The following is a 14,347-nucleotide window of genomic DNA, read 5'->3' as shown; positions in this document are numbered from 1 at the left end:
ACAGATTGGAGATAAAACCTGAGCAGTTTTAATGGAGAGTAATTACTATAATTCCCTCTAGTCTCACCTGACTAAATGTCACAAAAATTGAGTAATTTCAACAATAACGCCATGTGCCTTAACAAAACAAGCTTAAAAGCAACTTCTTCAATAAATCAAGTAGTTTTTCATGATAAAGTTGTGTTTTAAAGGCTTAATTGCTTGTGCAGTTGTAATAAAGCATATGAAAATTGTGAGCACGTCGCCTCACTTGATTTTAATCTGTTAAATAAATGAGAGATTGTCCCCGTAACCCTGTGCAACGGCATGAGTATGTATGAATGTGGCTTCAGCAATGAAATTACAAATGAATCAGTTTATTAATATTTTCTGAAATGACAGAAAACTCTGTAAGTGGAAAGCTTGTGAAAAGAAGTTGAACTTTGTGTACTTCTTTCAATGTAAAAATTAATAATAACCATACAGCTTTAAATGCCACTTTCTAAATAGACAGATGGAGTTTTGTTTTTTGTTTTTTTTTAACAGTAATTATAGTAGCATCCATGCTGTTCCTTAAAAAATATGACAAAACTAATAATAAAACACTTTATACTGAGGTTTTTGAGGAATAAGATAAATACATATGCAGAGAAGTAAAGATATTAAGTTCCAAGGTCTAATATTGTAAATGGCGAGTAGAAAAATCAGGAGCCAATGCAAAATTTTTCTGTCTCAACCTTTAGATTAACAGGTTGTATAATCAGGAAAACATCATTCCTGTGTGGATTTTTACTTGATTTAATAATTTAATAAGAATTAAAACAAGAAAAAAAAAATCATTAAAAATTTGCATTAATAAAACGTATTGTGAGTGAAAATTGTCTCCAGCTGACAATGTGTCATGTCTGTTCCTCCTCCACCAGTACGCCCATCTTCACCAGCCTACTGATCACCGGTCCTACGACTACATCACCCAGGATTCCTCTGTTCTCATCACATCAGACTTCACCTGTGTCTTCTCCTCATCAGCCTAATGAGTCACACCTGTTCTCCCCTCTATTTAAGCCTCTAGTACTCCTCAGATTCTTTGTATGGTCTTGTTGCTACTACTCAGGAGAAGCACACTTATGCCTGCATCTGTGTCCGCCTTTCTGCCGATCCAGCTTTACACAATGTCTCCCAAAAATTATATGTGTATACAGCGGCAGTGCATTGCAACAGCAAATATTTTTAAATGAATCACCATCTTTATAAAAAGAAAGTTTGTATTAGATTTATTAGTAATGTGTGTGCTGGTGACCTCTGTCAAACTTGTGCAACACCCATTTGTGGCAGCTACATGGTTTTTTATCTTTTATAGCCCCAAAAGCAGTTGGCTGAGGTTCGGGGGAAAACCACTATCTGGTTTGATTGAACTGAACCAAAAACCAGCATCTTTGCCTGATGACTGTACACCGGTTGCCATGACTCAACCTGTGAGGTGATGCTTCACATCAGTAAAAGGGATAAGAGAAGCTGATAGAGATAGTCTAAAACAACTTCAGATCTGTCCAATAGTCATCGTGCATAAGACCAAAATATATAAAAGTGTTTAAATGCTTCATTAGTCACTAACCAAGGCTGCCTTTACCAGCAGGTTAAACAAGTTAACTAAGTTCACTTTTGCAGCAGCAGGGATAATTACTGTTTTTCTTTTTTTTTTTATTTAAATTACTGTGACAACATTCTTTAAACTCCCTCACATCTGATGTAGGACATTTATTCATATTCATAATATTCATTTATGCTACAATAAACTTTAATTGCAAACAACACACACTTTACAAACAAACAATAGCAGGGGTGGGCTTGGGTTCATGCGCCGGGATTGCTGCTGATCACCCGGGTCTCTGGGCCGCCCTAGTCTCTAGCCTCTGTAGAGGCGTGGTCACATTTGCACGATCACACTCTGCTCACTCCTCATTCCTCACACTCTGCTTGCTGACACAGTCAGAGTTGTCCAGTGGGTTTATACACTAAAAGCTTGTTTTTTTTATTAATTTTTTTGTTGTTGTTGTTGTTGTTTTGGTTATTTATTTATTTTTAGGAACTCCTGATGATTGTCAGCTTTGTTTTCCTGTAAAAGCTGTAAGAAGCTCTCTGTTGTGTTTAAGTACAGGTGTAGCAGCTGGTTGTCTGCTGTTAGAAGGCAACGACTCTTTTTTCCAAATTGTTGTCTGTTTGTCTCCGATTTCTTTTTTCTACTTTCCATTTTACTTCTATTCACTATTCTCCTTTTTTTTCGGTCCCCTCCTGTCAAATCCAGCAAGATTATGTAAATTCCATAATTCAAAACAAATAAATAATATTTAAAAAAGAAAATAATAATAAAAACTCTGATGGAGCCTTATGCCCATGAAGCTCCGCTTCTGCTTGCTATGATGAAGAACAGGACAAGATGTGCTTGTGTTCATGATTTTGAAGTTTTGCAAGGCTGTTGAAATTGGCAAAACATCTCATGCATTTGCTTTGATTTACACATCCTTCAGTGTTTGATAAGATTCCCTCCTTTTCTTAAAAAAAAAAAACATGGTTTGCAGAAAAATTGTTTAATATTCCTTTAAAGTTGCTACTGTAAAACTGTAAAACCCAAATGTTACATAAATACACCTTTTTATTCAGACTCATAGGAAACATTTTATTACAAACATCTGATAAGATGAGAAATATACTGTCTTAATTAAAGTGTAACAACATTTAACGCCAGTGCAAACTTATTTTCCTTTCTTGCATCCTGCACAAGTTTCCAGGATCTGTTGGTTGATTGAAACCTCAAAGCAAACAGGCATTCACTTCAGAAAACCCACCCTTCCTCAGCGAGGCTGCTTAGCCTCCTGTGCTGTACACATTCCAGTCTGATTGGCTTAGCTGTTGGCCCACAGCCCAAAGGGCGTCTGTATAAAACTCCCCATGTGCTGAAAGCCAGTCAGAGAGCAAAAGGAATTCGGAGACTCACAGAAGCCAAACAGGAAAACTGAATTCAATCTAAAGCACTGTAACAGAAAGCTCTGGAGAATGTGTAAAGGATTAGCTGCCTTACCTCAAACCTGCCTGGAAAGGTGAGACCTGCATCATTACCTTATATTTCTTTCAGTCCGGTCACATCTGAAGTTATGTAAATTTTGCTCCTAAGATGTTTTAAAGTCCTTCAGAGTGGATCTGAATATCTTTTATCAAATTGTATCACCATATTTCTACTGCTTAGTTTCTACATAGAAGCATTTAAATGTTAAAAAAAAAAAACTTTTCTTTTAACTTTTGTTTCTGTTTCAGAAACAAATTTTATGAGAAAAATATACTTATTTTCTTGTTATGTCAGGTTTTACCCGACTCAGAGTTAGAGAGAAAAGTGTGTGTCACAAGCCAAAAAGGAGGTCAGGCGTATTTCTAAGCCTGCAAAGTCAATAGAAATACATTTAAAAACATTTTTATTCTGATTTTTAAAAAGCAACTTTCAAACTTAAAGTAGAGATGGAATAGTTTTTCCTCTTGTTGAGACACTTTATTTAAAACATGTTTCAAAGCTAGATTTTTATCATTTTGAACAATAAATGAGTAAGTCATATGCTTGTTTTAAGTTAAACAAAGGATGTCAAATGTCAAGAAAGTTTCAGCTAGGCTGATCATTACCCAACTAAGAGCTTAAACCATGACTTTACAGCAGCTTCTGCTTTGTTTTTTCATCTCCAGGGCTAAGGAGATCAAGTCAAAATTGGGAGTTTTACTGCAAAAACCAGAAAATGCCATCGACCTCATCATCCCCTACAATGAGAAGACTGAAAAGAAGCCAGAGAAGCTGCAGAAGTGAGTGTTTTTTCATACCCCCCCCCCCCCCACCCCCCTAAAAAAAAGAGATGCGTGTGATGTGGGCAGTGATTGCCTGAGAGTTAACCAGATAACCGATGTTAAGAGTGGGAGAACAGAGCCTCAAGCACTCACAAAATGTGCAGATCAAAAGAGATTAAACCTCTCCAGACACTGAGTGGGCTCAGATGTCAGAGTGAGATGGTACAAAGCAAATAGAGAAGCATTACCTTCAAGGGACAGCTGGGAGATAAATTATGTTGACTTTTATCTTTTTTTTTTTTTCTTGGAGTAAAAAAGTGTTCACTCTTTTTAAATTTTCTGACTAAAGTAAGTTCGATAGAGCAATAGTTCCCAAGGGGGTCCTCCAAAGAACACAGGGGTTCCCCGAGGCGTTGAATGTTCAGAGCCATTGTGGCTGATGTCCAAACATTGTCCCTTTTTTAAGAAAAAATGTAAGGTTATATTATTAATTTAACTTTGGCTTTATTGAAGTACAGGACTCAGCCAGAATACATTATTGATGGTGAGGACCCCACCTTTGAAAGCATAAAATCAAGCATGGTATCAGCATGGGGTGGGGCAGGGGGTCCATGGGTTTTTAGTATTTGCACCAAGGGGGTCCCCAAGAAAGGTTAGGAACCACTTCGAGAGAGAACCCTTAAAATACACATCCTACAATTCAGTTTGAATGAAGCGTTTTTTTTTTTCTTTTTTTTATTTTTACTTAAAAACCTGCTGGAGAGAGCCGGTAAGACTCATGTTGAAGCTACATTTTGGTCCGTTGTTTACTTTTCTTTCAGCATGCATTACCTCTTTATTTAGATTGGTTCAACAGATTATAACAGATCACTGGACATTGCTGAGGCTTTGAAAAATTTACCGTAAAGGTGACAGAGATGGTGGATTTTTCTGAAACAAGCCTCAACTTCAACATCAATAACTTGCCCCTTTAAACTTGTTCAAAGTCTCAGAACTGTATCTAAATGCTTGATTGGTTGAATACACATTATGTACCAAAGACAATCCATTCTCAGGAAGTGTTTTCCAGACTCAAATCAATAGGCAGAAACTGAGATCAAAGGTTTGAGTTTCTCTGTAGATCTCCATGCATGAAACAAACGTGCACACTGACACGTAGGATATGTGGCTCGTCTTAGTAACTGTTCGCTTACAGATAAGATTCATTTATAACATCGCACACTGTTTCCAGCTGAGGTGGTCAACTTTAAATGTTGGGAGCAGATTTGTTTCTTTTTCACTCAGCAGCTACTGAACAACACCTTGGGTGGCAACAATCTGTTTATGCTGTTACCATCAGATAGTGTCTTTTGTGTTTGCCCCTGAGTTCTGTTTCCAGCCACAGGACTGCACTTTGGTGACAAAGTCTTTAAATCTTTGTAATGCGTTTAACTATTCCTGTAGCGTGCCAAAATGATCAGAATTTTCATTTCTTTTTTACCACAGGCCGACTCCTGAGGAGGCTGCTCAATGGCGTGAGAGTCTGGACCGAGTCCTGAACAACAGCTGTAGGTCTTTCCTCTTTTAATTTGTCTTTTCTTGACCTTTTATAATCTCATTTATTGAAACACAAACAAACAATCCTACTTATGTGTCAGTAAACGGTGGGTGCCTGAAAGCTAATCTGAAACTCTAATCCTATTAATCTGTGGTTTTAAAATGTACTTTGGAGTATTATTTACTAAACACTGACATGTTCTGTTATTAATATCATCATTAAGCTGTCATATCTTCCATTTAAAGATGTGTTATTGATTCTTTGATACTTTTTCTTTTTGCTTTCTGTGCTCTGACTGTTTTGCTTGCATGTTTGTACAAACAACTTTTCTGTCTGGAACTCCAAAGCAAAATCCATTTTTCATATTAAAGTGACCTCTTCTGTGCACTCTGTGTTGTATTGTGGGAAGAATAACAAAACAGAGCAGCTGCAAAGGGCATCATTATTTCATACAATTTAAACCATTGGTCCATGTTATGTAACAGACCAGCCTGGCCTGATGTCTGGTGCCTGTCTGATAAACAGGTACAACAGACCAAAGAAGCTTTTGCTTTCCATAAAAGATACACAGGATGTGTGCTTGATCAGGCATCCATGTGACCATTGTAGTTTAATTGGATGATCGGCTAAATAATGAAGAGATTTTTATTATTGCCTCATGAATGTTGTTATAGTGTGCTTGGTCTGCCTGGGCTTGCAGCACAAATGGCACATAAATCATATGCATTTTTATATTTAAATTTAGGGCTAATTTGGATAAAAGAGCTGTAACGTCAACGTTGATTTTCAAAACAAGACAGATTAAAGTTTTACAAATTGCACACTGACTTTTTTTTTTACTTTATTTACAATAAAAAATGCTGCTTATATCTCTGAAAGTTATAACATGGTAATTTAATATGTCAACATGACAACATAAGGAGAGTGGAAATTGGAGGAGCTCGTGCCCCAGCTTCCATACCAGAGTTTTCTTCTAAACCCATCATACATGTCCTCCACGGTACTTTCAATCACAGGTCCACATCATTCTCACAAATGCTTACAGTGGTTGTAAGTTAAAAAGTGTGACAAGTCCACATTTATGGACATAAATATGATTCAAAATACACATTTTGTGGTCAGACTTGGTTCCACAATCATAAAATGCTTCAGTTATGTAAAGGCTTGCAAAGCTAAGTTTAGATGCTGACTGAAATAAAATACAAAAAAAGAAATTAAGGAATCCTGAAGAGGGGAAAACACGTTTGCAATTAACCAACATGTCAGAAATAAACCTCTTGCTCCACTGTTTACTTCCCAAATTGCAGAGAAGCTGAGAGCCAGCAGGACTGATGATTAACTCTAATGGTTAATGGTATTTAGTCATACGTGTAAACTCTCCGGCTAATAAGTCACTCATCCTAAACCTGTGCATTTAAACACGCACCAGCTGATCTGTGCACAAGAAACATTTTTCTATGAGGAGCTCGTGGGTGGCAAAAGTGGCTCCTTCAGCTCAGTCCAGGCCAGAGAGATGTGTTTGTCTTGCATTTGCACACTTGAATTAATGTGTGTATGCATCTGTGTGTATACCAACCCCATAAAGGTTACGTGTGTTATGGTTACATCTCTAGGGAGAAGTCTAAATGATTCCACTAGGGTGATTTATTGTGTGTGTGTGTGCTGCTAAGCACTGTATGTGCCATGATTATTTATCTACATGAGATTCTGCATTAACAATATTCTTCATGGCTTTTCCCTTATTAATTGTCATGGGAGTCTCAGTGAGTTATTTTCTCTCGTATATGGAACTGCCCCCCCTCTTTTTCCTTCTTAAGTTACAGATTGCATAATGTAACAGGAAGCACATAATGAATGAACTTGTACCCAATTTCCAAACTGACATCTGCAGTTTATAATTACATGTATTTTCTGATCCACTTGTTTTATGCAGCTTATGGGGGGCAGCTGAATTAAACTTACTGCATCTAATTAAAACTGACATGGAAATCTAGTTGAATTCTGTTGACATGGAAGTAAGAAACTATCACATTTGTGCAGGTTCAAAAGCACTTATGCACAAACTGCTTGACATCAGCATCTATGCATGTGTGTGTGTTTCATTTTGTGAGTCCTTGTACTGAACGTCTATCAAAAAACACACAAAAAAAGCTGCAGCTTGATTAGAATTGCGTGTTATTTTGAGCCATGCTAGCCATTCAGATTGAAGATAAAAGCCTGAGGCCGTAGCAGAACTCTTATCATGTGTAGCACATGCTTGTTCAGACAATAGGAGCTTTCACAGGCATTGTGTGAAATCACAATGGCCTTGACTGAAATAAGTGGCTGTTATACTGAACCTTGTTTTGGGATAACTAAAGTGCTTCAGTTTGTGAAAAAAATATTCATTGATGTTTGTCCGTATCTGTTAGGAGATATTTATTCAAAAATCTGTTTTCATTCCTATAATTGTCAGTGAAGTTTTAAATGCCTGGCTGGATTTCTATTGATGCTACAGATTTTTATTTATTTATTTGCAATTAAACCACCCATACTTTCATAATAATACCTAATCTTACTAAACTTTCTCAAATTTCAATCCAGTGGAATGTTTATCACAGTTTAGCCACAATAAATTTTCCTCCTCACGTCTTATTTTCCATTACTTCACCTCAGCCTTTTCAGATGAAAATGAAATAATGGCCACAATGCTCCACAGGGTTTTTTTTTTTTCTTTTCTTCTTTTTTTCTTTCTTTCAAAGATGAATGCACTGTTATGGAAAATGTATTTAAGAGGCAACAGTCACTGCTTAAAAACAGGTGTGAATCCTCTTTTTCAGTAAATATAGAGTGGTACTGGAGTGCCTGTATTCACAATAAATGGGGCAAGATGGGGCAAATAGGAAAGTAATTAAATGGAAATGCAGATTATTATTATTATTATTATTATTATTATTATTATTATACTGCTTTATTTTGTGTTTTCATTCCTGATGGATGAATGTTGCCATAATTCATTGTCATAACTTTATAAGAGGAAGATAATAAAGGGTTTGCTGTGGTTTTCTGAGCGTTACTGTCCTTTGTCACCATTTGTCATTTATATACTGATTATCAGCGTTGGACACATTACTTCAAAAGCATAATTATAGTTACTAGTTACTTATCCAGAAAAGTAACTGTATTAGTAGCAGAGTTACAGTGATATAAGAATAACTAATTACTTGGGAAAGTAATTATTCCATTACTTTGTATTTTTCTTTTGATGTTCAAATAAGTTTCCTTTTGATTAATTTCCTCTTCACATGTTTAAGCAAAAAACCCCTTGACCGTCACCAGTTGGTTCAGAACGCTGCTGCAAGGCTGATAACTAAATCCTCCAAATTCACCCATGTCACTCCTCTACTAATCCAGCTGCACTGGCTTCCCATTTATTACAGGGTGCATTTTAAAATTCTGGTTTTAACCTATCAAGCCCTACATGACCAAGCACCTGAATACATCAGGGATCTCCTACAGCTCTACGTGCCCAGCAGGTCCCTGAGATCGAGTCATCAAGATCTGCTGGTTGTTAAACCAACATGGCTGAAAACTAAGGGGGACAGAGCCTTTGCAGCAGTGGCTCCTGTCCTCTGGAACTCCCTTCCTCTAAGCCTGAGATCTGTGGACTCCATGATCTCTTTTAAAAAGCAGCTAAAAACACATCTTTTTAAACTTGCTTTTACTTAGTTTTATTTGTTTTTATTCTCTCTGTATTACTGTTATTTAGTGTTTTGTCTTACTGTTAAGCACTTTGTGATTTTTATCTTGAAAGGTGCTATATAAATAAACATTTACTTACTTACTTACTTACTTACTTACTTTCACTGAACAGTGTGTTTATCTGCATATTCATTTATTCATGATAAAACTGAATATTAGATCTGAATATTTATGAAATGGAAACGTAATGGAATAAAGTACTAAAAAATTGAATAAATAAAATTAAAAAAACATCACCATTAATCTCAGGCTGCCTGGATGTTGCGTCTCCGTCTCCTCCTCAGGAGAGGTGCTTCACGTGATTCTAGCTGCTTCCAGCCAACATGAAGAAACTCTTTGTTTCTGATGCTAATAAACATTTCTCATAACCTTATTACCTTTTACCTTTGTGAGGGAAAAGTGATGTCTGTGATGACATCTTACTCTTCCGCAGTCAACCATCCCTCCTTATGAGGTTGTTTGTTCTCCTTAGTGTGAGTTATAGTAAAGCGTTACTGCAGATCATACTTCAGGGATATGAGAACTAACTCAGAATTAAGTTGTGACTCTTAGTCTCTTAATTAAATCAATCCTTTTTGTCCGTGTGCTGCTGCTGCCCTGAATCTCACATTTTGCTCACATTTCTGCAAGCCATTTTCAAGTGTTGTGGATGTTTATACTTGAGCTCATTCTGCTTTTGACTTTTAGATGATTACTTGCTGTGTTGGTGTATACCTTCTAACACATCCATCCATCTCTCTTGTGATCAGATGGACTGGCTACTTTCCGCAGCTTCCTGCAGTCCGAGTTCAGTGATGAGAACATTGAGTTCTGGATGGCCTGTGAGGACTTCAAGAAGATCAAGAACCCTGTGAAGATGGCTGCTAAGGCAAAGAAAATCTATGAGGACTTCATTCAGTCTGAGGGACCCAGAGAGGTCAGGAACTCTAGTGACTTCCCTCTTTTTGGTATCTCAACTTCACATGGAATATTGATAGCTCATTTTCCAGTTAATCATGTAGTTTGTATCACCTAATAGGCACCAGAGTTTCACTTCTGTGTTGTAATATGAAGGCATGCTCACTGAGGATGGTTTGCATATTAGCCTGCAGACTCTTTGAATAACGTGCAGCTTATAGGACTACTGCAGGTCTCTCAGCTTTAAAATATTAATGTACTAAGAAGTTTAATGAATGTGGGGATATGACTACCTACTCCAGTTTTACTCATCTATAACAAGATCTGTTTAACAGTATGAATTATTTAAGGACGGTTTTATGAGGTTTTTTTGGACATATTCTCCAAAGCATGAAGTTAAAGCTGCTTTTCTGCTGTCAAAACAACACTGGATTTGTTCATTTATTATTATTTTTTTTTATTTCTCCAAAAAATTTAAATCAGGTTGTGAATTATGAGCCATCAAAAACATTCTGTCTAAGTCCTTTCCTTCAGACTCATCATCATCCTCATCTTTCTGTTTTCTTCTTCATCCATTTGAGTTGCCTCTGACAGCAGGTCTTTCTCTCGACAGGTGAACATTGATCACTTTACCAAGGATGTGACCCTCAGGAACCTGGTGGATCTTTCACCTGCTACCTTTGATCTGGCTCAGAAGAGGATTTTTGCCCTGATGGAGAAAGACTCCTTCGGCCGTTTCCTCCGGTCTGAGCAGTACCAGGACCTCCTGGTCAACTAAGCCTAGAAGCAGGAGTCTGGGGGTTGGAGGGGGGTGGGAAGGTTTCAAATAGCAGCTGAAACAATCTGAAAGAAATGATGACTTTAAAATTAAATACAGCCAATAAATTTCAATTGTGTAAGACAGCTTGAAGACTTTCATTTTGCAAAATCCAAATTAAACAAAAAAAGAAACAAAAATTTGAATTCAGCTTAACTGAAATACTGCATTTTGAATCGGCCCCATCTCCCCACCTTATACACATATTCCTGAATTTCTTTCCAAATTAGGACCATTGGAAACATTAATTCCTAAAGTTCCCCCTTGTTAAAACTCCCCCAGAATAATTCAATTTGCTTAAAATGCCCTTAATAAATAAAGTGTTAAACAAATATAAAGTCAAAGTATAGAAACACACTAGGCCACAAAGTCAGCTCTTTAACTACTGGGTGCAAAAACAGAGTATCCCCTGAAAACATGACGTTACAAATAATTGTGGATCAGAGTGCTTGACAATTGGATTTGTGTATAAGCTTGACCCACTGACAGACGTGCATTTTGCAGCAACTGTCGAGTATTACTCTCAGAGTCAGAGCAGAAACAATACCAGCCAAAAAAAGAGCTTTGAGATTTGTGTTTCTTTGTGAATGAAGAAGAGGTTTGCTAGTTTATTTGCTTGGCCTTGTCTAATTTGTTCTCACCTTTGTTTTATTTTCTTTGGTGTGGAAACAATCCCAAGTAGATGAATTAAAACTTATAGTGTCACAAGCTGGATCACAGATGCAGCTGAGTCTGTTACATACTACAACTACAGGGTAAAGGTAGTGTCAATATCACAATACATTTTAATGTAAATAAATCTTATATCAGGGCTGTTTGCACCAGAGATCCACTCATGCCCCACAAAGGAATCAAATTTAGAATAGTTTGATCATATTGGGACCTAGTAAACTTCATAAACTCCATATCATAGCCCGTTCTTACCCATTCCTATACACAAAACATGCCTCCATCTACATTTGTTTGTATTTCTTCTCCAGTAAAAGACATTAAGTATTGTAGATAACTAAATGTAAGATTGGCTGTTATGCGGTTTGTGTTTTTTCAAAGAATACTCAAATTTAGTAGCTGTTGCGCAACATAGGCAGTGAAATCTGTGGATTCTCTTAAAAACCTTCAGCTTATACCAAATATCTTGTCCTTTTTTGACAAAATAATTTAATAGGAGACTTGTATCAAAGCAAAACTAACCATTATCACATAACTTTATTCTGCTTCTCTCATTCACTTTCTCACTCTTAGATAAATACAAAAAAAACATCTGGATATTCACCAAATCCAACTTTTTGATTGAAATAAACCCTATGGGAGCCATTCCTGAGGACAGTGCTGACTAGTTGGCTCAGTGGCATAGCTCCATGGCTACCACTAAACTGCAAGTTGCTAAGATGGGAAAATCAAGTAGGAGGGAATCTCAGAAAAAGGAGTAAACAGAGCAGTGGCTTTATACAAAGAGAGCTTTTTTTCCCATGTGATAATACCAAAGTGATATGTATGCATGCAGAGTCCCTAAAAAGGTCCAGACAAAAACATGGGAGACAGAACTTGAAAGTATGCAGCACTTGACAATCTCCTCTTTTTGTGGCGAATCATCTAATTATTGGCTTTTAATTACAAATTATGCAACACATGCATAACATTTTAAATAAACATTTATAAAATCTTTGGGAGCATTATGATAAAAATCACTCCTCACCAAACTTCTGATGTTCTTTTACAAGTTTACCATTTACAATAACCACAAGTTATTAATCACCCTTCTGTACTGTATGAAAACACCATCTTATGCTTGGCTGAAACATAAACAGATGTAATGCAGAGATCAATGTTAGGGTGCAATGTTTAACTGTCCAACTACAAACATGTAGCTGAATGTAGTTGAATGTAGCAATCGTTGAGCGTGATATATTTACTCTCTTCTGATTTTTCTTCTATTTAGTAAAAACATTGTGTTTAACCAACTCAAATATTATTTATATTCAGCATTTTAAGTCCTTATTGTTCCTAAAGTGCAAATATAGCACATCCATATCTGATATGAAGCATTTTTAATCACTTTTTAATTGAATTTATGATTGTATTGATTTCAAAAACAACAAATTTGCAAAACTCAGTTTGTCTCAGCTTTGTACAGCATTGACAAGGGTTTATTATGGCACAGATTGACCAGTCTGATGTCATGACCTGAAATGTTATGAGTGAAAAATCTGCATCATCCCAAAACAAACAAAAGAAATCAATAAGGGCTTTCAGAGTGCTGAGTATGCATTAATGGATGTAGCCTTGCATGTACGAATTGTAGTGGATCACATAAAAATATTTATGCATACAATTCCTGAAGATGTATTTATTTATATGTGTAAATATCTAAGTTGTTCTCATATACAGCAATGGAATTCATGAGTCTTTGAATGGAGAGCTGGAAAAGACTCAATCAGGGTCTTTTCATTGTTATAAAGGACAAAACATTTGACCTTAAATTGTCACTTTGGTTTTTTGTTTTTTATTTTTATTTATTTAGCTATATATATATATATATATATATATATATATATATATATATATATATATATATATATATATATTGGTTTGTTTTTTTATTACATAGATATTTGTAGTTTGTTTACATAAAGACCCACATGTTGCGATGGGAAATTAGCATACAGCGAAAGTACATAGCATACTTCTTGTTGTACATATAAAATAGCTACCACATGATGAATGTTTATAAAATTTTCTGGTTTAGCTAAATACTTGAACTGTTCAACCTCAGGTGCATCTGCCTTTTATGCTAATTAGCAACTTTTAGCACACTATTTTAGGATGCTGAACATTGCAAATGTTTTTACCTGATAAACGGTAGGCCAAAGGGGATGCTAACATGGATAACGCTCAGCCTTGCAAAAACAAATATTTATGATTTTCTTCTAATTATTTTAATTTATCCGGTAACCCTACACGGCTACTCAATTCAGTCCTGCCAGAATGAATGATGGCAAAAATCCACCAGGTTTTCCATGTATCCCTGGTCCAACTGACTCAAGGAGAACTGAGTAGCTCTATGAGTTATTGATAAGGATATCTTATCTGGAGATCTCAAAGTTATTCTGTATTTCATATTAGTTAGACATCAGTGCATCAATGTAAACAAGGATTCATCTGACAGAAATAGCTTTTAATAACTGACAATCCACACTGGACTATAAAACACTAATCCTGTTATTAAGTTATCATCCTGTTAGTAAGTTATCAAAACTCAGAAATTGTTTCAAACTTTTTCAGAGGCTGTTAATTTTCTATTTTGTCAGATATTTGACATAGTTTTGTTAAAACTACTTTAGGTTGCATGTTTCTGACTGAATTATTAAAATTTTTGGTCAGAGTGTTCCACTGACGCAAATAGTGTCACATTTAACAACAAATTAGTCATTAACTCTCAGCAACACCGCAGCCCCATGTTTTTTAGTCCATTAGCATTGACTAGCATAACAGAGTGATCTGTTATATCATGTTAAGCTGGAGAGCAACATGATACATACAATTTAGTGTCA

At 36.1% G+C, this 14,347-nt stretch overlaps 1 protein-coding gene across 1 annotated transcript; it reads left to right on the top strand.

Moving 5' to 3' along the window:
• The first annotated feature begins 2,931 nt into the window (after nucleotides 1-2,931).
• Nucleotides 2,932-13,269, top strand: rgs5a (regulator of G protein signaling 5a). Its single transcript, XM_042006020.1, has 5 exons — nucleotides 2,932-3,077; nucleotides 3,709-3,822; nucleotides 5,290-5,351; nucleotides 9,832-9,998; nucleotides 10,593-13,269. The coding sequence occupies exons 1-5, from the start codon at nucleotides 3,034-3,036 to the stop codon at nucleotides 10,755-10,757; spliced, it is 552 nt and encodes a 183-aa protein (XP_041861954.1). The 5' UTR covers nucleotides 2,932-3,033; the 3' UTR covers nucleotides 10,758-13,269.
• Nucleotides 13,270-14,347: the final 1,078 nt, after the last annotated feature.

This window comes from Melanotaenia boesemani, chromosome 14 (genome assembly GCF_017639745.1).
Source record: "Melanotaenia boesemani isolate fMelBoe1 chromosome 14, fMelBoe1.pri, whole genome shotgun sequence".
Taxonomy (NCBI): Eukaryota; Metazoa; Chordata; class Actinopteri; order Atheriniformes; family Melanotaeniidae; genus Melanotaenia; species Melanotaenia boesemani.
This window is presented reverse-complemented; position numbering and strand designations above follow the sequence as displayed.

Coding starts and splice junctions, on each gene's coding strand:
- rgs5a (XM_042006020.1), top strand. CDS start 3,034: ATGTGTAAAGGATTAGCTGCCTTACCTCAAACCTGCCTGGAAAG. Junction 5,352..9,831: donor CCGAGTCCTGAACAACAGCT/GTAGGTCTTTCC, acceptor TCTTGTGATCAG/ATGGACTGGCTACTTTCCGC. Junction 9,999..10,592: donor AGTCTGAGGGACCCAGAGAG/GTCAGGAACTCT, acceptor TTCTCTCGACAG/GTGAACATTGATCACTTTAC.